The following is a 23,425-nucleotide window of genomic DNA, read 5'->3' as shown; positions in this document are numbered from 1 at the left end:
ATACTCTAATTAGAATATCATGCAAAGTTAATTTATTTCAGTAATGCAACTTAAAAGGTGAAACTAACATATGAGACATTACATGCAAAGTGAGATATTTCAAGCCTTTATTTGTTATAATTTGGATGGTAGCTTATGAAACCTCAGTTTCACAATTTTAAGGTGCCCTTTGCTCAGGGGGTATGGATTAATTGCTGACTAGAGTGTGACACTTTGAGCCTAGAATATTGAACCTTTTCACAAAATTCTAATTTTAAGCTGCATTACTGCAATTCCTTATTTGCATTACTGAAATAAATGGAGCTTTGCACAATATTCTAATTTGTCGAGTTTCGCCTGTATATAGCTGTAATACTTTAATTCAATTGCATCTTGTTTTAGGTAAAAGATCTGTCTATATGTTAAGCAATAAGAGTGATGTGGTGCTGGTATCATCAGATGTTCCCATCTACTTCGACAACTCTCTGCCAGAGATGCAGAATGACAGGGAAGGTGAGTTGTTATCGCTGTGTGTTCTATACTGAATGCTGTTTACATGAGGCTGTGGCCTAATGGCAATGAATCACGTGGCCAAAGATCACAGTATGGTGATGGATTCAGGTTACATATGTTGCCAAAAGTTCTACAGGTTTGAACTTGCTTGAGGCAGGTCACGATACTACCTCGCTCATTGGGGAGATTAAGCAGTTAAACCCCACTAATTGCTTTATCCTCTCTTGTGGATAGAGGATATTTTCTTTTCTTTTTTTTTCTTTTTTTTTTGTTTACAATCCACATGACACTTTTTGCAGTATTCCAACTTCCACTCTGGCAACTGGTGGACCTTTCCTGTTCTGTATCTAAATTGCCTTGTGTCCCAGTCTGTGCAGTAAAGCTGAGTCTTCTGATGGGATATCCTGAGTAGCTGTTTCTTACAACTCAAGGGCTCATGCTCACTATGTATTTTGTGGTCTGCAAAAAAGGATCTGTATAAAATAAGGATGGTCATGGGAATTCCATATTTTGCAGAACAGCTGGCCCCTAATAGTCCTTGTGGACAATAATAGGACATGTTATACATTTTTTCTTTATTGCATAAAACTACAATGTCTCCATTCCTTGCCCCTGCTATAAGAACATGTGCCCTGCTGCAGAATGACCGCTCTGGGGAGGGGGGGGGGGGGGGGGGAAATTAAATCTTTCAAAAACCTAATGTGTTTTTTTTTTGGCTCTATACACCGCAATGGATTTGAAATGAAACAAACAAGATGTGCTTTAACTGCAGTCTGTCAGCTTTAATTTGAGGTATTTACATCCAAATCAGGTGAACGGTGCAGGATTTACAACAGTTTGCATATGTGCCTCTCACTTGTTAAGGGACCAAAAGTAATGGGACAATTAGCTTCTCAGCTGTTCCATGGCCAGGTGTGTGTGTTATTCCCTCATTATCCCAATTACATTGAGCAGATAAAAGGTCCAGAGTTAATTTCAAGTCTGCTATTTGCATTTGGAATCTGTTGCTGTCAACTGTCGATTAGATCCAAAGAGCTGTCACTATCAGTGAAGCAAGCCATCATTGGGCTGAAAAAAACAAAACAAACCCATCGGAGAGATGGCAAAAACATTAGGCCTGGCCAAAACTGTTTGGAACATTCTTAAAGAAGCAATGCACCGGTGAGCTCAGGAAGACCATAAAAAACAACTGTGGTGGATGACCGAAGAATTCTTTCACTGGTGAAGAAAATGCCCTTCAACAGTGGCCAGGTCAAGAACACACTCTAGGAGGTAGGTGTATGTGTGTCAAAGTCAATCAAGAGAAGACTTCCCCAGAGAATACAGAGGGTTCACCACAAGATGTAAACCATTGGTGAGCCTCAAACAGGAAGGCCAGATTAGAGTTTGCCAAACTACATCTAAAAAGCCTTCAGTTCTGGAACATCCTATGGACAGATGAGACTAAGATCAACTTGTACTAGAGTGATGGGAAGAGTATGGAGAAGGAAAGGAACTGCTCATGATCCTAAGCATGCCACCTCATCAGTGAAGCATGGTGGTGGTAGTGTCATGGCGTGGGCATGTATGGCTGCCAATGGAACTGGTTCTCTTGTATTTATTGATGTGACTGCTGACAAAAGCAGCAGGATGAATTCTGAAGTGTTTCGGGCAATATTATCTGCTCATATTCAGCCTAATGCTTTAGAACTCACTGGACGGTGCTTTACAGTGCAGATGGACAATGACCCAAAGCATACTGCAAAAGCAACCAAAGTTTTTTTTTTTTTTAAGGGAAATAAGTGGAATGTTATGCAATGGCCAAGTCAATCACCTGACCTGAATCCGATTGAGCATGCATTTCACTTGCTGAAGACACAACTGAAGGGAAAATGCCCCAAGAACAAGCAGTAACTGAAGACTGTTGCAGTAGAGGCCTGGCAGAGCATCACCAGGGATGAAACCCAGCATCTGGTGATGTCTGGAACGCATAGACTTCAGGCTGTAATTGACTGCAAAGGATTTGCAACCAAGTATTAAAATAAGTTTGGTTTATGATTATTATTATGTACCATTACCTTTGGTCCCTTAACAAGTAAGAGGCACATATGCAAACTGTGGTAATTCCTACACCGTTCACCTGATTTGGATGTAAATATCCTCAAATTAAAGCTGACAGACTGCAGTTAAAGCACATCTTCGTTGCATTTCAAATCCTATGTGGTGGTGTATAGAGCCAGAAATGTTAGAATTGTGTCAATGTCCCAATATTTATGGACCTGACTGAGAAATTCAACAGACCTTCCTTTTTAACATTGACTTGTTGTCCTCCAGACATCTACGGCTTCAGAATTTCCCATCCGGGGGCTTTGATAAACGGAGCAGCCATAGCCATGGGGTTTGTGGCAGTAGTTCTTCTGACCCTGACGACTTGGGCCCTGCACAGACAACGGAAATCCAGGTCTCTACTGATCAGCAAGTTACCTGTGACAGAAAAGACTGTAAATATCAAGACCATCTTCAGCTAACTGTGTTGAGAATGAAATAAAACTTTTTTCTAAAAAACCAAACCTGGCATGGTGCAATCATTGTCTTCTGCCTGGAAATGGGTGCAGAGTCTTGCACTCCAAAATGGCATAGACCTATACATGGTGCATGGCATTGGAAAGTGCTGGTTCTCTGCAGGCCACATTGTGCAGCACTACTACAACACAATGATTATTGCGTCCTAACCTATACGGAGTAGGGGACAGGAGTGGTGACAGTCCTCACTCTCGGACTACCTGGGCCGTGTAATGAGTTGCAACCCCTTTTCCTTGACTTTTGGCCTGGTGGGTTTTTATTTTTTTGTGTACAAGGCAGGGGTCCCTTGATGTGGTGCAATGTAAGGTAGTGGTACAATGCTTTGAGGCCAGGTTTAGCTGAAAATGAGTCTACTGAAGTAACTCAGCAGTTGGTACATACTTGCAAGAATAGGCGCAGTCTCTATGTAATGCATAAATCAGGCCTTCACTAAGGCTGGATATAGGGAATAGACGACAATTCCCAGAAAAGCTATGCAGTCTTAACAATTAGGCCAAGGTGTGACATTTTTCTCAATTTTGTTTCTGCTTACAAATTTGCACCACCAGCGACTTGGGCAGGTCAGAGTTCAGCTTGCGCACAAGCTAATCGCGGGTCATGAGGATTTTTCTCATGGCCCCACCTTCTGTTGGAGGGAAGAAGCAGCTGACTAAGCTGTACTGCTTGGGGATGTGGCCTAGCTGCTACAAAGACCAGGGAGAAGGACAGCCAGTTCAATTTTTCCATTGGCTCTGATTGGGGATGAGCGAATCGACTTCAGATGAAACATCTGAAGGCAATTTGCTTAAAACTTTTCCAATACAGTGCAGGAGCTCCTTACAGTATTAGCTCCAATGAGCCAAAGTTATTGATTTGTGAAACTTTGCATAATTTCAAATTTGTACTGTAAACGATTTCCCAAACTCTGTTTTGGTTCCAAGGTACCACTTGGAACCGAACAAGAGTTCAGGAAATATTTTTACAGTACAAATTTATGAAGTTATTACACTAAGTCTCAGACTTCACGAAGCAATAACTTCAGCTCATTGGAGCCAATACATTCTAATACTGTACAGAGCTCCTGCTCTCTACAGTATTGGAACAAAGTTTTATGCCAATTGACAGATGTTTCATCCGAAGTCTATTTGCTCATCCCTAGATCTGATGGCATCTCATGGGCTGCAATAGAGCCATGGTATGTTTGAACACCTACGGCTTATTTTAATACTGCACATCTTGCACAAGGCTGTGGTTGTGAGCCGGCCTTTTGGAGAAAATCCACCATATCTTGCACAGCTAGGGCCAACTGAGCTTGGCCTAGGTCTTGCATGTTTTGTGCCTGCTCCTGCAGTATCAGAGGAATCACTAAGTGCTTGAGATGACTGCAATAGATAGTGAGCTCTATCAAAAATATATATATTTTTTTTTTAATTGCCATACATTTCCACAGAAGGCAAGATGCAAGGCAATCTCCCTCCTGTCTCCTCATTACCCTGATCAGTCCCAGGATCTGTGACATAATCATCTCAGTCCTCGCTCTCCACCACTTTTATCAGACTGACATAACAGTTTGGCTCCTTGGCCCCACCTCTGTATTTGCCCCATGTGTAAACTCGCCACAGCTACTACCATCAAGACGGCTAGGTATGGGGTCTACTCATTTAGAACAGATTTTCTCATCGCACATTGAAATCCGTTTTTAAAATGGTTCATAGAATCTTTGCAGACAAACTGCTCCTCCGAGGCATTTTACATGATACTTGTAGTTTTACTCATGGCAGACAAACCAGTTACTTAAATACAAATGAACCAATCAGAAAATAGCCTGTGCTGTCTTGTGCCTGAATTGGATCATAGTTTAACAAGAAGCCTATTAGATCACACAACAACCATATTTTTATTTTATTTATTTTTTTGGTCTCATGCATGTGGCATATGTATTTTACAGTCCGCAGAAAATACAGATGGTGTGCATTCCGTATCTTGCGGAACAGCTGGCCCATAATAGAAGTCATATCCTTGTCTGTAATGCAGACATTAATGGGATGTTCTAATTTGCAGAATGGAAATGGGGGAAATGGAATGCACATGTGAAATTAATGGATCTGCAAAAGAACAAAGAAAATGCGTTTATGTGCAGGAGTCCTTAAAACGTGATATCTGGCTAGATATTAATGTGGCATATTTCTGGCGCCCCCTGCTGTTTTTATTCATTTAAAACATCCACTAAATGTGTCTATTTGTAAGAAACCACTTCTAGAGCGTGGATTCATATTAGCTGGGTTTCACAATAGTCAATCGCTGTTACAGGTGGATCCAGGTGGTCTGATTCATTAGGTGGAAGCTTTCAGAGCAAATCCAAAGAATAAAACCTCTCCAGCCTCACAGAGCTGGTCATTTAGTGCTGGTCATTTAATGTTTTGTATGTCCAGTGTGGGTTTTTTGTGCCCTAAGGGGTTAGCCTACCCTGATACAGCCAGTCGAGGAGATTAAGGTGGACAGTTTGCCTTGAGTTTGCAGAAGGGAGGTTGCTCACTCCATATAGCACAAGGCCTGGGTTGCAGAGACCATATCTTGATCTACTGAGAGAGAATTATCTATACATTTCAGTAGTCCAGGGGAGAAGTTCTAGGATCTGTAACAGCTGAACAAATGGTGTCAGTAAGGTACATTGCTGCCTAAAATCTTGACTTTACTGTTGTGAGTGGAAAATTAAGTCTCTTCACACTAGGACACAACATGCCTGGTCATACCTTTAAAGGGGTTGTCCGAGTTATGTCATGCATTTTCATAAGTGTACAGTCTTATCTCAAGATATTATAGTCTAAATATCAATGCTCATTGCCTTTTAAGTGTAAAGACAGAACCAGAGTCTAAAATATTTCTATTGGATTGAAATAGGCGGAGATGAGGTTATGCAGAGTTCAGTTTGGGTAAAATGTTTATAGCGAACATAGTGTATTGTCTCAAATTATTGTGAGCAGATGTAGTGTATCTGTTAATATAATGGGTCCTACAGACATGTGTCTGAGAAATAACCATTTAAATAGAAATGTATTTTACTTCATTACAAGGTCATTAAGGAAATCATGCCTTATGGGAAACATTTGGTGTGAATGTCCCATTCATGTATTCATAATCTATATATTTCTGTGTGGTATATTTAGATTTGCAACATATCTTAACCAATGATTTATATAATGTGTCATTTATGTGTAACATGGATTTCATGAGGAGAGCTGCATGTTATTAGTCATCCATGTGGACAAGTTAAATATATAAACCCGGATGCCAAATAAGAAGGCCCATTGTCCATTATCGTGAATTTAAAAAGACAGTAGAAGATAGTGACCCCAACATGTCTAGATTATGGATCATTAAAATGTCAGGAAGAAACCCTTATTACTGATGTATATTGGAGAGGTTAAGAAGGTCATGTGAATGTATTAGATATTTAGAATTAATGTTTGAAATTATGTGGTACAACAGTGCCATCTAGAGGTAGATGGATATGTCATTTTTACCAGTATTTCAAGGGTTAAAATGACTATCTGCATACGAATACACCCACCTTGTCTGATTGGAGATCCTTAATCTAGAAGGGGATTAGTTCTTAGATAACCTGGGGCATAAAGTATGCATGTAAAATGTTAGACAAACTTTCAACTGACAGAACTTCAACTAACAACTACAACACAAGAAAATCTTGCTACAAAGAAACATTAACACAGAAAATTGCCCATAAGAAGGATTCATCACAAAGAAACTTGGATTATTTTTTGTCTACTGGAAGAGTTTTTGAGAACTGATCACACCCGAAACCCCGTTTATCCTTGACCTGGTAATGTATATTTGTACTCACTGATTGTGGTATTAATGATATATTCCTCTCGGCATATAGTCAAGAGTCCCCATACTGAGGGAACATAGTGTTAAACACCTCCCTAATGCTAGTTGTCCTCTTGGCAAATATTCATATTGCTAATGGGAGATTGAACATTATCTGAGTAGAGGAAAAACCCTTGGGAAATTATATTTCCATAGTATGATTGAGTGGGGTATTTTTATAAGCAGACAGTGGGTCAGTTATGCTTCCAGTATTAATCCATGTTTATCCTTTTTTTTTTATATTCAATTTTGTATGATATATATATATATATATATATATATATATATATATATATATATACACTGCTCAAAAAAATAAAGGGAACACTTAAACAACACAATGTAACTCCAAGTCAATCACACTTCTGTGAAATCAAACTGTCCACTTAGGAAGCAACACTGAGTGACAATCAATTCACATGCTGTTGTGCAAATGGGATAGACAACAGGTGCAAATTATAGGCAATTAGCAAGACACCCCCAATAAAGGAGTGGTTCTGCAGGTGGTGACCACAGACCACTTTGCAGTTCCTATGCTTCCTGGCTGATGTTTTGGTCACTTTTGAATGCTGGCGGTGATTTCACGCTAGTGGTAGCATGAGACTGAGTCTACAACCCACACAAGTGGCTCAGGTAGTGCAGCTTATCCAGAATGGCACATCAATGCGAGCTGTGGCAAGAAGGTTTGCTGTGTCTGTCAGCGTAGTGTCCAGAGCATGGAGGCACTACCAGGAGACAGTCCAGTACATCAGGAGACGTGGAGGAGGCCGTAGGAGGGCAACAACCCAGCAGCAGGACTGCTACCTCTGCCTTTGTGCAAGGTGGAACAGGAGGAGCACTGCCAGAGCCATGCAAAATGACCTCCAGCAGGCTACAAATGTGCATGTGTCTGCTCAAACGGTCAGAAACAGACTCCATGAGGGTGATATGAGGGCCCGACGTACACAGGTGGGGGTTGTGCTTACAGCCGAACACCGTGCAGGACGTTTGGCATTTGCCAGAGAACACCAAGATTGGCAAATTCGCCATTGGCGCCCTGTGTTCACAGATGAAAGCAGGTTCACACTGAGCACATGTGACAGACGTGACAGAGTCTGGAGACGCGGTGGAGAACGTTCTGCCTGCAACATCCTCCAGCATGACCGGTTTGGCATTGGGTCAGTAATGGTGTGGGGTGGCATTTCTTTGGAGGGCTGCACAGCCCTCCATGTGCTCGCCAGAGGTAGCCTGACTGCCATTGGGTACCGAGATGAGATCCTCAGACCCCTTGTGAGACCATATGCTGGTGCGGTTGGCCGTGGGTTCCTCCTAATGCAAGACAATGCTAGACCTCATGTGGCTGGAGTGTGTCAGCAGTTCCTGCAAGACGAAGGCATTGATGCTATGGACTGGCCCGCCCGTTCCCCAGACCTGAATCCAATTGAGCCCATCTGGGACATCATGTCTCGCTCTATCCACCAACGTCACGTTGCACCACAGACTGTCCAGGAGTTGGCAGATGCTTTAGTCCAGGTCTGGGAGGAGATCCCTCAGGAGACCGTCCGCCTCCTCATCAGGAGCATGCACAGGCGATGTAGGGAGGTCATACAGGCACGTGGAGGCCACACACACTACTGAGCCTCATTTTGACTTGTTTTAAGGACATTACATCAAAGTTGGATCAGCCTGTAGTGTGTTTTTCCACTTTAATTTTGAGTGGGACTCCAAATCCAGACCTCCATAGGCTGAAAAATTTGATTTCCATTTTTTTATTTTTGTGTGATTTTGTTGTCAGCACATTCAACTATGTAAAGAACAAAGTATTTCAGAAGAATATTTAACTCAGATCTAGGATGTTATTTTTGTGTTCCCTTTATTTTTTTGAGCAGTGTATTTCATCTTCGGACAATTTTATGCTTGTGAGAAAGCAATAGTGGGTTACACCACCATCTAGTGGTGGTTTGTTGGTACTGCGTCAATTTGTCTATCCATTTCTTATGTCTGTTTTGTATTGGATTTTACTCATTTATAAATTACCTATATTTTTACATAAATATCTGTCCCTTGTTTCACTGATTGCACAAAACGAATTAAGATTTCTTATCAAAGAACTTAGAGGTGATATGTCAGCCTAGAGGATCCGATCATTTTTATATTTTTCTAAGATCTCTTTTATATGAAGATTAATTTTATATAGAAGATAATTTGACAGTTAAGAAAAAAAAATATAGCACTGTAAAATCTGATGGGCAGCAATATATAACTGAGCGAAGTAAGTTTTAGGTAAAAATAAATTCTTTCCTCATTTCCCTGGTTCTCTCCTGGCCCTTTGTCATTACAGGTAAACAATCTCTGCCCCTCCCCCTGCTCTGCAAAGGGAGTGAATAAAAGTCATGCCCTGAGTTACATGTCTGCCTGCTGGAATACTCAGCAGTATGTTGTATGTGTAGGACTAAAAGTCCCAGCTTTACAATGACACTGCTGATACACCACAGGATCTTCCCCCTGCCTGTTGTGCAATGCTCTGCAGAGCTCCTCTGTCAGCTCCTGTGCCCAGCATTTGTCTCCTCACTGCCTGCAGCTACTCAGTAAAACCTTCAGCCCTGAGTCTGTGCTGCTGAAGGGGTTAATAATCCAGGGAGGGAGCAATAAGCAGCTGGGGGCATGGCCATCACTGTGACGTATTATGTACAGACACATCTGCTCTCTTAGGCTTGTGCACAAATAATAATCAGAGCAGGGTGAGAGGCTGATATCACAGGTCATGTGACCCTCAGTGAAATCTGAGCAACTACAGATGCAATAAGTGCATGGTAAAGCGATTACGTTTGATTAGTTAGAAACATAAAAAAAAATAATAATAACCCTGACAACCCCTTTAAAACCCTGTATGCCACAGTAGCGTATTATAGCTATCCAACTAAAAGAATTATGGCCAGCCTCCAATCCTAAGCCTAGACCCATACAAAGCCACCCTGGGAGATTTGCGCTGTGTGTTTTGTTCTGATGCTGTTGGAGTTACTACAACCCTCACTTTACACTTCAGTAAAGAGACATTTATTCTGTTACATCTGGCCTGGTTACTGTATCCAACACCATCGGCCGGTCACTGTACAAACACCCCATGCCTGACACCCACACAAACGCTAACACCAAGAGCACTGCAAGTCCCATTAGACAGGAGCCTCAACATCGGGGTGTGTCTCAGGAAGAAAGGGTGCGTCCTCCATTCACCGCACTGGCTCTAGGGTGTGACTGTGAGGAGAGCCACTGGCACTCTCCCTCTGGCGCTCCCTGGTGCTATGCAGTGACTAAAGGGCTCTTTCTTCCCCCGGCGCACACCCTGGTATTGGGCCTGGTGGTAGTTGGGGGTTCCCTTGATTTTAAGTGGTGGTTTGGGTGGAAGGCAGGTGCTGTGGCCAGTAACCAGGCCAGTTGGCATCAATGCATCTCTTTACTGAAGGGCAGAATAGAAGTAATAGTACGTCCAAAAATAACAAAGCACAGTTCAAGGTATATAACAGTGCAATCTATACCCAATAGCAAACGTATAGACAGCAGCAATGATAGAGGTTGTAGTACTCCTCCCTTCTCTCTCAAGTCTCTTTGCAAATTCCCAGGATGAGGGGTGCAGGTTCCTGATACAGCTGGCCAAACTGACAGGACCTTTTGGATATGAAGGTTCTTCAAACTCGGTGCTTGTTCTGAGGAGCTTGCACATGTAGGTCCTCTCTGTTCTTCAGGCAGAAGTAGACTCGGGGTGGATCCAAGTCAATCTCCTGGCAAGTTTGAATCAATGTTTTGATTAACAATATAACTAGAGATGAGCGAATTTCTCAAATTTGGTTGGTTTGCTGAATTTTCCAAAAAGATTTGATCTGAATTTATTCATGGTGAATCTCGTTAAACAGCTTTTTCTTCACTGCAAAGAGTCTGTAAAGTGGTGTAGAACACTGTCTTGCATTAACACGCCTAGGGAGTCTGCTGTGGTAGTAAAACAATACTGTGAGTCAGTATGACACGCAGATGACAGGCGTCACTTGACACATTAATTTGGTCAATTACGGGGCCAAAACTGACCAAATAACGCAAGTGGGCACTCAGCCTTACAGGTCAATGTTAGCACCAGGTATAATGAACCATGCAGAGGCAGCAGCATCAGAAGACCAGAGTGGCCCAGTGACATAGTGGTGTTTGAAAATCCTGGTTGATCCACGCCTGATTCCTCTTCACAAAGTTACGTTTCTCCATAATTTGGGTGGACAGGCTCGTTCTCCTTGGGGTAACTAAGGCCCCCGCCGCACTAAACACCTGCTCTAATGCCACACTGCTGGCCGGCAGGAAAGCTTGTCCAGGTTAAACTCTGCCAGTTGCGACTACAAATGAAGTTTGGCTGCCCAGTAGTCCAGGGGATCTTTGATGTGGGGGAGCAGGATGCACTCCATGTATGCCACTAGGGATGAGCGAATTGACTTTGGATAAAACATCCGAAGTCTATTTGCATAAAACTTCATTCTAATACTGTACAGAGCAGGAGCTCCGTACAGTATTAGATTGTATTGGCTCCGATGAGCCGAAGTTATTGCAGAGTTCGGGAAAAGTTTTTTTTACAGTACAAATTAATTTATGAAGTTATTGCGAGAAGCAATAACTTCGGCTCATCAGAGCCAATATATTCTAATACTGTACGGAGCTCCTGCTCTGTACAGTATTAAAATGAAGTTTTATTCGAATCGACTTTGGATGCTTCATGCAAAGTTGATTCGCTCATCCCTATATGCCACAACCTGCTGGTTCAGGTTCTCCTCTGTCTACCTGCGGCTGCTGGTGAGTAGTTTCTTCAGTAGGCGGGTGAAGAAAACTGCTCATCAGCGACTCTAGACTTAAGTTGCTGCTGATGGAGCTGGTACTGCTCCTGCCCCCCCCCCAACCCCACCAGCAGCCATGGCAGTGGAACATGAGTGCAGAGAGCACCCCCCCGGTCAGACCTGTGCGAGGATGGGCGATGCGCACATAGGCAGCGGCCAACTGACTACATGGGATGTCTCGATAGTAGTTCAGTTTGTCCTCCCTCTCAGCGGGTGTAAAAATACCCCCATTTTGGACTGGTAGCGAGGGTCTAACATGGTGGAGATCCAGTAGTCATCCCTCTGCCGAATGGTGACAATTCGGCTGTCACTACGCAAGCAACTGAGCATGCATTGGGCCATTTACACAAGTGACTCAGACTCCCTGCCTCCATCTCCACTGCATATTGCCACGGTGTTTCTGGGTCATCTGCCTCGTCTTCCTCATCACCCTGTACCTCCTCTGGCTGCTCTTGCTTCTGCTCTCCGGTCACCTGTGTAGAAAAAAAAACAGCCATTGTTCTACTCATGTGGCCGTGAGATGTAGTTGCCACGTCCCCTGGCCAGCCAGATTTAACAGCATCTGTTGCAGCACATGAATCAGTGGAATGATGTTGTTCATCCCGTAGTCCTAGCAACTGACAAAGTGGCCTCCTCAAAGGGTCTGAGCAAATGGCAGGTGTCATGCATGAGCTGCCACTGGCTAACATCGCAGTTACACAGTAGAGTACCTCTGTTTGCCTGTATTAATGCAAAAGAAAAAAAGTATACCGAGATAAAAGCCGCACATCTATAAAAATATCAAATTTATTAGAGACAACAGACACGACACAAGATTCAATAAAAACATTGTATACAATGAATCTGGGCCATGTAGGTGAATCATATAACATGCCCTACCTGACTCACCACACTAAAATGAGCAGACCCCCACACATATAAATGAATAGAAGCATGTAGTACATGTAATCCATCAACAATAAAATGAGTGGAAAGCTAAATACTGATCATGAAAGATGACATGGTGGAGGTATACGTGGTGGTCAGGAAACAAGCCCAACGCGTATCGCCATACTCTGCTGGCTTCCTCAGGGGTGCCTGTTTCTGAATGCCACAATGAATCCTTATATGCACAGATAGCAATCACTAATGATAATCAAAAACATCACCTGTGCTAGGGCGGCAACGGAGGAGGAGGAGGAGTTAGGGAGGGAAAAGGGGGAGGGCATAGATCCTGCAGCCCTCCAAACAAGTGGCCAGAGACACAGGAGGGAGGAGGGGTGAAGAGGGAGAGGGAAAAGAGAGGGCTCCATATATCATATATGTGCTGCAAACGAACGGCAGCCATGATTCGCCGGCAGCATGAATGTTGGCCAGGGATGGTGCGCATCCATGTGCGCCGCCGGGACAGCGCGTCTTGCGTTCCAAAGACCGGAAACAGCAAGGCGCGCATGCTCACAGGCTGTAACTTGCGTGTCAAAGCATCAGCGCGCATAGAGGGGGGGCTCTGCGGACAAAGGCGGCATATGGAAAGAATACAAAAAAGGATAAAAAGGAATAAAGTTTATAGGAAACAGAGAGAAAGGACCAAAAATGTTTGTCCAACCTAAATTAAATATCAAATATCGAATGCATAAATATGCAACAGTGGACCATAACATCAATCAAACCCCCACACTAATCAATATGGCAACATGCCATCTACCCACATACTCAGTCCCCTGCTGCATACACCATATCTATATATACATGCAGTCACCCTTCACTGTTTAATAAATATAAGTCATGAACCCAATTAAGTGATTTCTCCATTGTGATTTCAAACTTCTATTTTAAATATTTTATTATGATTTTATTTTAATTTTATTTAGATACTATTTTAATACTATTTTATGTGATTTTATTTCCTATATTTTAGATATTATTTTATATTTTATATTTATTAAATTTTTAATATTTTTTTATTTATTTTTTATATATATTCTTTATGCATTACATTATTTTTTATATTTATTTTTATTTTTTATATATATTTTATTTATTATATATACTATATATTTTTATATTAATTTTTATTATTTATTTATATTAGTTTATATACATATTTGTTTTTGATACCATATTGGCACCATACTGCATTCGATTCTAGATTTCATTTGAGATTTATAATTCATATAGAATCAATTTTCACATATAAAAAAAAAAAAAAAAAGAGGAGAAGATGAACAGAAAAAGCAAGCCAAATGTCCACAGAGCCCCCACTCACATCCCAGAAATGAAAGGGGAGAGAGGGGCAGGGGGGAAAAGGAAGACCAGAGAGAAGGGAAACCAACAAGGGAGATCCTCTATGACACATTTAATGATGGAATTATTCCATATATTGTCCCAAGTTGCAATTCAAGGTACTATTCGAAAAGTCCATAAAAAGAACAATGAGTCTTCCAAGTTGCATCATCCAATAAGAAAGGAAGGAAACCGCAGGTAAGGATCCAAAAACTTCTTAGTACTTTAAATTCGACTGTTCCGGGTAGGATAGGAGAAATATTATAAATTCCGGTCATTGCCGAAGTGAAGAAACGGTGATCAAAGTGAAGAAATGTACACTACAAATAGACATCTAAAAAAGGAAAAGAGAAAAGAAAAAAAGAATATTATATTGTTATTAAAATGTAACGTGACAACTTTTTTACCCAGAATAGAAACCTGTAAATAGAAGTTCCTCATTAAGACCCCAAGGGGATAGATTATCTAAGTTGAAAATCCATCGGGATTCAGCTTTGAGTAGACATTGTGACATATGTATACCCCTAATATTAGACTGAATCTTTTCTAGACCTACCACCTCTAAACCATTGTACTTACCAGCGTGATAATCCAAAAAATTAGTGGCCACAGAAGTGAGAGGTTTCTCGTTTTCAGACCTATCCCGGGCAGCCAAAGTGATATTGGACATATGTTGCTGGATTCGCTTCCTTAGTTCCTGTGAGGTCTGCCCCACGTATATTTTCTTGCATGGACAGATGATGCCATATACGATGTTTCTTGTGCGGCAATTAATGTAATGTCTGAGACGTATGCATTGATCATCTTTTGTAAACGTGTCTTTGCCCAACATAAAAGGGCAGACATTGCATTGACCACACGGATGTGTCCCCTTCAATCTGACCCCCCTCCCCAAACCCCGTGTGGGGCGCTGGAAGTGACTCCATACAAGTTGATCTTTAAGAGAAGGTGCCTTGCGTGCAATGATTTTTGGTTTTTCATCTATGTAGGGTACCATTTTTTGGTCGGACATGAGTAAAAACCAATGATTTTCCAAGACCTTAAAAAGTGCTGTCCACTGGTTATTGTAATGAGATGTATCTTACCATCCCTGGTTTTGTGTTTTGGAGTAAACAGATTTGTTCGATCGGTACTCTTGGCATCCTCGTAAGCACGGGATACAATTTTCTTGGGGTAACCGCGGTCCTTAAAACGTAAAGATAAGTCTTCTGAGGCGGTCCTAAAGTCTGTCAAATGCATGCAGTTGCGTCGTAGTCTGAGGAATTGACCTTTCGGAATTCCATTTCTCATATGTGCCGGATGAAAGCTCCCATAATGCAACAAACTGTTAGTGGCAGTACTTTTTCAAAGAGGGAAGTGCTAATCCGTCCCTCTTCTCTACATATTTTTAGGTCCAAGAAGTCGACTGAAATCTCCGATATGGTGTATGTTAAACGAATATTGAGGTTGTTGTCATTTAGTGCATCAATGAATTTGATGCATTTCTCTCTTGGGCCCTGCCAAAAAAAAACAAAATGTCATCAATATAGCGGAACCAGCCCACCACACACTCATGGAAAAACGGGTGTACGTGCACCCCCTCCCACCAACCTAGAAAGAGGTTGGCGTATGACGGCGCGCAACGCGCCCCCATCGCCGTTCCGGACTCCGGCCTGTAAAAATTAGGATCAAAAACAAAATTATTATGATGCAAAACAAAATGCAGGAGACTCACCAAGAATGCGCGGTGGGCTGGCTCCGCAGAGGCCGACCCGTCCAGAAAATGAGAAACAGCCCCAATCCCATCCTTATGCGCTATATTGGTATATAAAGACTCGACGTCGCAAGTTACCAATAGTACGTCCGATGGAAAAGTCACATGTTCCAATGTCTCAATCAAATGAAGGGAGTCTCGAATATAGGAAGGTAGCTCCAAAACTAGGGGTTGTTTGCCTGTATCATCAAGAAATCTTTTAAGGCCTTTCTCTGTTCATATAAATCGGTCCAACATATGGATGGTGTAATTCCAACGGGGGAAAAACGTTGCATATCAGCCTATGTTGGGGGATGCTGCAGCTCAAGGAGGGGTGTGCTTTGCGGTGTACGAGAGGCTGAAGTGCATGCAAAGTTTCCTGGCCATTTTCAGGATGTTTTGCAGATGGGGTGAAGACTTCAGGAACCGCTTTACAACCAGATTGAACGCGTGCGCCATGCAGGGCGCATGGTCCAGCCCTCCTTGTTCTTCCCATTGTCAGTCACCATGGTTCCGATTTTGAGTTGTCGAGTAGAAAGCCAGGATTCGATTTCCTGATGGACGTGGAGCAGTTCCTTCCTTCGTGACTCTGTTCGCCCAGGCAAACTAGGTGCTGAACAGCGTGACGCCGCCGTGCCTTGCACATGTGGTATGCTGGAGGAGCATTGTGAATGGTCCCTTCAGTAGAGGATGAGGAGGCAGAGGCGGACATTGTTGCAATACCAACGGCTTGAGAACGTGCAGGTGGAAGTGGCGTTACTTGGCCAAGTTGCTGGTGTGGCTGGGCAGGAGCCACATTTACCCAGTGGGCCTTAAAGGACATATATTGTCCTTCACCGTAGTTACAGCTCTACACGTCGGCGCTGCCGTTCACTTTGGCAGACACTGACAGGCTCAAGGACTGGCCCACCTTCTGTTCTATATATGTGTGCAGGGCTGATACGGCCTTTTTTGCAAAGAAATGACAGCTTGGGACTCTCCACCTCGGCTCAGCACAAGCCATCAGTTCTCTGAAAGGTGCAGAATCCACAACTTGGAAAGGGAGGGACTGCAGCACCAGCAACTTGGACAGGAGCACATTCAGCTTCTGCACCATTGGACGAGTGCACGCATACTGTTGTCTCTTGGCAATCGCTTCGGTGATCGATTGTTGATGGAATAACTGACGAGGAGCAGGAACATCAGGACCAGCAGATGATGGGAAGGACAGACAGCTCCCTTCAGCTGAGGTGGTGGAGCCTTGACCGCATGAAATTAAGTGCGTGCTACTGGGTGATTCAGCGGTTGCTGCTACAGGCTGGACTACCACATCGGAGCCACGGTTCTCTCAGGCCACTTTATGGTGATGCTGCATATGTTGATGCAGGGCTGTGATATCAACATTGGCACCCTGGCCACGCTTCACCTTCTGCCCACAAATTCTGCAAATGGCCATGTTCACCTCCTCCTGCGGCCTAACAAAAAATTGCCACACCGCCGAGTACGGCATTTTTCCCCAACACTCAGCGCTCACGTCCTGCTACCGCTGCCTCTGTGAACCTCTGCACCACTACTTTCTGGGCCAGTAGGCTCCTGCAAAGTGGGTGGTCTACCCTCAGGCATGTTTGGCTCCCAACCTCCCACTGCTGCCACCCTGCTGACTCACAGCGACGCTACCACCCTGCTGGCTCAGCCACTGCCTCACGAGCAAGCTGCCACCCTCTTCTCCTGATGATGATAAAGCCCCTTCACCCGGATCCTAAGTGCGATCGGCTACATCATCATCCGCTACTGTCTGCATGTCACTGATGTCTAGGGATGAGCGAACCTGAACTGACACGAACCCGAACATTTTCGTAAAAGTCCGGGTTCGGGTTCGGTGTTCGGCGCTTTCTTGGCGCTTTTTGAAAGGCTGCAAAGCAGCCAATCAACAAGCGTCATACTACTTGCCCCAAGAGGCCATCACAGCCTTGCCTACTATTGGCATGGCTGTGATTGGCCAGTGCACCATGTGACCCAGCCTCTATTTAAGCTGGAGTCACGTAGCGCCGCACGTCACTCTGCTATGATCAGTATAGGGAGAGGTTGCAGCTGCTGTTAGGGCGAGATTAGGCAGATTAACTCCTCCAAAAGACTTCATTCTGTGATCGATCTGCAGCTGTGGATCATTGAAGTGCTATTATTGACTTGCTCACTTTTTTGAGGCTGCCCAGAGCGTTTTTAGATCACTTTTTTTCTGGGGTGATCGGCGGCCATTTTGTGACTTGTGGTGCGCCAGCACGAGCTATCACCAAGTGTATTTAACCATCGATAGTGTGGTTATTTTGTGCTATATCCTACATCAGCTGCAGGCTGAGCCTGTGTCACCGAAGTGCATTTAACCATCAACAGTCTGGTTATTTTTTGGCCATATATTACATCAGGGGCAAGTTGAGCCTGTCACCCAGCGCCTAAAAAATAGACCTGACATTTCTATTCAACCAAATCTGCACAGTTTTAGCTGGTCAAGTTATTTGTAGTGACCGTCAAAGCAGACTTTTTGTTCTGGGTTGAAAAAGCATTCCCAAATTTGCCATTCTGAAAATAACTAGTTTGTGGTATTTCAGGCCTACTTGAAATCTATCCCAAAAAGAAAATCTTCCATTGAAGTTATTGATAGTATCATTCAGAAAAACCTAAGACACACGCTAGAGTGCTGATAGAAGTGTCATTCTGTGATTAAACCTATAACTGTCACACAGCGCAAAAAAAAACAGGTCTCACATCTCTATTCAACCAAATCTGCACAGTTTTAGCTGGTCAAGTTATTTGTAGTGACCGTCAAAGCAGATTTTTTGTTCTGGGTTGAAAAAGCATTCCCAAATTTGCCATTCTCAAAATTGTGGTGAACGGGAACAATGAGGAAAACATCTAATAAGGGAGGCGGACGTGGACGTGGACATGGTCGTGGTGGTGTTAGTGGACCCTCTGGTGCTGGGAGAGGACGTGGCCGTTCTGCCACAGCCACACGTCCTAGTGAACCAACTACCTCAGGTCCCAGTAGCCGCCAGAATTTACAGGGATATTTGGTGGGGCCCAATGCCGTTCTAAGAATGGTAAGGCCTGAGCAGGTACAGGCATTAGTCAATTGGGTGGCCGACAGTGCATCCAGCACGTTCACATTATCTCCCACCCAGTCTTCTGCAGAAAGCGCACAGATGGCGCATGAAAACCAAGCCCATCAGTCTGTCACATCACCCCCATGCATATCAGGGAAACTGTCTGAGCCTCAAGTTATGCAGCAGTCTCTTATGCTGTTTGAAGACTCTGCTGCCAGGGTTTTCCAAGGGCATCCACCTTGCTCTTCACCAGGGGTGGAAGAGATAGAATGCACTAACGCACAACCACTTATGTTTCCTGATGATGAGGACATGGGAATACCACCTCAGCACGTCTTTGATGATGACGAAACACAGGTGCCAACTGCTGCGTCTTTCTGCAGTGTGCAGACTGAACAGGAGGTCAGGGGTCAAGACTGGGTGGAAGACGATGCAGGGGACGATGAGGTCCTAGACCCCACATGGAATGAAGGTCATGCCACTGACTTTCACAGTTCGGAGGAAGAGGCAGTGGTGAGACCGAGCCAACAGCGTAGCAAAAGAGGGAGCAGTGGGCAAAATCAGAACACCCGCCACCAAGAGACTCCGCCTGCTTCTGACCGCCGCCATCTGGGACCGAGCACCCCAAAGGCAGCTTCAAGGAGTTCCCTGGCATGGCACTTCTTCAAACAATGTGCTGACGACAAGACCCAAGTGGTTTGCACGCTGTGCCATCAGAGCCTGAAGCGAGGCATTAACGTTCTGAACCTTAGCACAACCTGCATGACCAGGCACCTGCATGCAAAGCATGAACTGCAGTGGAGTAAACACCTTAAAAACAAGGAAGTCACTCAGGCTCCCCCTGCTGCCTCTTCTGCTGCTGCTGCCGCCTCGGCCTCTTCTGCTGCTGCTGCCGCCGCCTCGGCCTCTTCTGCTGCTGCTGCCGCCGCCTCGGCCTCTTCTGCTGCTGCTGCCGCCGCCTCGGCCTCTTCTGCTGCTGCTGCCGCCGCCTCGGCCTCTTCCTCTGCCTCTGGAGGAACGTTGGCACCTGCCGCCCAGCAAACATGGGATGTACCACCAACACCACCACCTGCGTCACCAAGCATCTCAACCATGTCACACGGCAGCGTTCAGCTCTCCATCTCACAAACATTTGAGAGAAAGCGTAAATTCCCACCTAGCCACCCTCGATCCCTGGCCCTGAATGCCAGCATTTCTAAACTACTGGCCTATGAAATGCTGTCATTTAGGCTGGTGGACACACACAGCTTCAAACAGCTCATGTCACTTGCTGTCCCACAGTATGTTGTTCCCAGCCGCCACTACTTCTCTAAGAGAGCCGTGCCTTCCCTGCACAAACAAGTGTCCGATAAAATCAAGTGTGCACTGCGCAACGCCATCTGTGGCAAGGTCCACCTAACCACAGATACGTGGACCAGTAAGCACGGCCAGGGACGCTATATCTCCCTAACTGCACACTGGGTAAATGTAGTGGCGGCTGGGCCCCAGGCGGAGAGCTATTTGGCGCACGTCCTTCCGCCGCCAAGGATCGCAGGGCAAAATTCTTTGCCTCCTGTCTCCTCCTCCTCCTACTCAGCTTCCTCCTCCTCTTCTTCCACCTGCTCATCCAGTCAGCCACACACCTTCACCACCAACTTCAGCACAGCACGGGGTAAACGTCAGCAGGCCATTCTGAAACTCATATGTTTGGGGGACAGGCCCCACACCGCACAGGAGTTGTGGCGGGGTATAGAACAACAGACCGACGAGTGGTTGCTGCCGGTGAGCCTCAAGCCCGGCCTGGTGGTGTGCGATAATGGGCGAAATCTCGTTGCAGCTCTGGGACTAGCCGGTTTGACGCACATCCCTTGCCTGGCGCATGTGCTGAATTTGGTGGTGCAGAAGTTCATTCGCAACTACCCCGACATGTCAGAGCTGCTGCATAAAGTGCGGGCCGTCTGTTCGCGCTTCCGGCGTTCACACCCTGCCGCTGCTCGCCTGTCTGCGCTACAGCGTAACTTCGGCCTTCCCGCTCACCGCCTCATATGCGACGTGCCCACCAGGTGGAACTCCACCTTGCATATGCTGGACAGACTGTGCGAGCAGCAGCAGGCCATAGTGGAGTTTCAGCTGCAGCACGCACGGGTCAGTCGCACTGCGGATCAGACCCACTTCACCACCAATGACTAGGCCTCCATGCGAGACCTGTGTGCCCTGTTGCGCTGTTTCGAGTACTCCACCAACATGGCCAGTGGCGATGACGCCGTTATCAGCGTTACAATACCACTTCTATGTCTCCTTGAGAAAACACTTAGGGCGATGATGGAAGAGGAGGTGGCCCAGGAGGAAGAGGAGGAAGAGGGGTCATTTTTTCAGCACTTTCAGGCCAGTCTCTTCAAAGTGACTCAGAGGGAGGTTTTTTGCAACACCAGAGGCCAGGTACAAATGTGGCCAGACAGGGCCCACTACTGGAGGACGAGGACGAGGAGGAGGTGGAGGAGGATGAGGATGAAGCAGGTTCACAGCGGCTGGCACCCAAAGCAGCTCGGGCCCATCACTGGTGCGTGGCTGGGGGGAAACACAGGACGATGACGATACGCCTCCCACAGAGGACAGCTTGTCCTTACCTCTGGGCAGCCTGGCACACATGAGCGACTACATGCTGCAGTGCCTGCGCAACGACAGCAGAGTTGCCCACATTTTAACGTGTGCAGACTACTGGGTTGCCACCCTGCTGGATCACCGGTACAAAGACAATGTGCCCACCTTACTTCCTACACTGGAGCGTGATAGGAAGATGCGCGAGTACAAGCGCACGTTGGTAGACGCGCTACTGAGAGCATTCCCAAATGTCACAGGGGAACCAGTGGAAGCCCAAGGCGAAGGCAGAGAAGGAGCAAGAGGTCGCCAACGCAGCTGTGTCACGGCCAGCTCCTCTGAGGGCAGGGTTAGCATGGCAGAGATGTGGAAAAGTTTTGTCACCACGCCACAGCTAACTGCACCACCTCCTGATACGGAACGTGTTAGCAGGAGGCAACATTTCACTAACATGGTGGAACAGTACCTGTGCACACCCCTCCACGTACTGACTGATGGTTCGGCCCCATTCAACTTCTGGGTCTCCAAATTGTCCACGTGGCCAGAGCTAGCCTTTTATGCCTTGGAGGTGCTGGCCTGCCTGGCGGCCAGCGTTTTGTCTGAACGTGTATTCAGCACGGCAGGGGGCGTCATTACAGACAAACGCAGCCGCCTGTCTACAGCCAATGTGGACAAGCTGACGTTCATAAAAATTAACCAGGCATGGATCCCACAGGACCTGTCCATCCCTTGTGCAGATTAGATATTAACTACCTCCCCTTAACAATATATTATTCTACTCCAGGGCACTTCCTCATTCAATACTATTTTTAATTTCATTTTACCATTATATTGTGGGGCAACCCAAAGTTGAATGAACCTCTCCTCTGTCTGGGTGCCGGGGCCTAAATTTGTGACAGTGGCCTGTTCCAGTGGTGGGTGACGTGAAGCCTGATTCTCTGCTATGACATGAATACAGATTCTGCGCTGACATAAGGCCAGATTCTCTGTTACGGGACCTCTCTCCTCTGCCTGGGTGCCTGGGCCTAAATGTGTGACAGTGGCCTGTTCCAGTGGTGGGTGACATGAAGCCTGATTCTCTGCTATGACATGAATACAGATTCTGCGCTGACATAAGGCCAGATTCTCTGTTACGGGACCTCTCTCCTCTGCCTGGGTGCCTGGGCCTAAATGTGTGACAGTGGCCTGTTCCAGTGGTGGGTGACGTGAAGCCTGATTCTCTGCTATGACATTAAGACAGATTCTGTGCTGACATAAGGCCAGATTCTCTGTTACGGGACCTCTCTCCTCTGCCTGGGTGCCTGGGCCTAAATGTGTGACAGTGGCCTGTTCCAGTGGTGGGTGACGTGATGCCTGATTCTCTGCTATGACATGAAGACAGATTCTGTGCTGACATAAGGCCAGATTCTCTGTTACAGGACCTCTCTCCTCTGTCTGGGTGCCGGGGCCTAAATGTGTGACAGTGGCCTGTTCCAGTGGTGGGTGACGTGAAGCTTGATTCTCTGCTATGACATGAAGACAGATTCTGCGCTGACATAAGGCCAGATTCTCTGTTACGGGACCGCTCTCCTCTGTCTGGGTGCCGGGGCCTAAATGTGTGACAGTGGCCTGTTCCAGTGGTGGGTGACGTAAAGCCTAATTCTCTGCTATGACATGAAGACTGATTCTCTGCTATAGTGTTAGTTTTGGAGTACCGCACTCCGTTTGTTGGGTTAGCTGGTGCCTGCAAGGACTTGTTCAGTCACGTACAATTAATAGAGTAATTGCAGCACACAGTTTTGCTTGTTGCTTATCAAATTTCAAATTTTATTCAATTTTTTGTCATCATATGACCAAATTCCAGTGCACGTTAGACAGCTCAATTATATAGTTTAGATAATGACCAGACGTTTCGGCCTGTCAAGGCCTTCTTCAGTGGTCTCAAATCTAAAAAAATAATATATATTCGTTATAAGTCACATGAAATACGTATTGGGATTTCTGGTCTTGACGAAAAGAATTATACATGA

General features: G+C 45.2%; 1 protein-coding gene across 1 annotated transcript in view; it reads left to right on the top strand.

Moving 5' to 3' along the window:
- LOC120994024 (zona pellucida sperm-binding protein 4-like) overlaps nucleotides 1-23,425 on the top strand; it is a 53,638-nt gene that overhangs the window by 13,064 nt on the left and 17,149 nt on the right. The window contains exon 11 of the mRNA XM_040422484.1: nucleotides 382-492. Coding sequence (XP_040278418.1) covers nucleotides 382-492 — 111 coding nt within the window. The remainder of the gene's footprint in view (nucleotides 1-381; nucleotides 493-23,425) is intronic.

This window comes from Bufo bufo, chromosome 3 (assembly GCF_905171765.1).
Source record: "Bufo bufo chromosome 3, aBufBuf1.1, whole genome shotgun sequence".
Taxonomy (NCBI): domain Eukaryota; kingdom Metazoa; phylum Chordata; class Amphibia; order Anura; family Bufonidae; genus Bufo; species Bufo bufo.
This window is presented reverse-complemented; position numbering and strand designations above follow the sequence as displayed.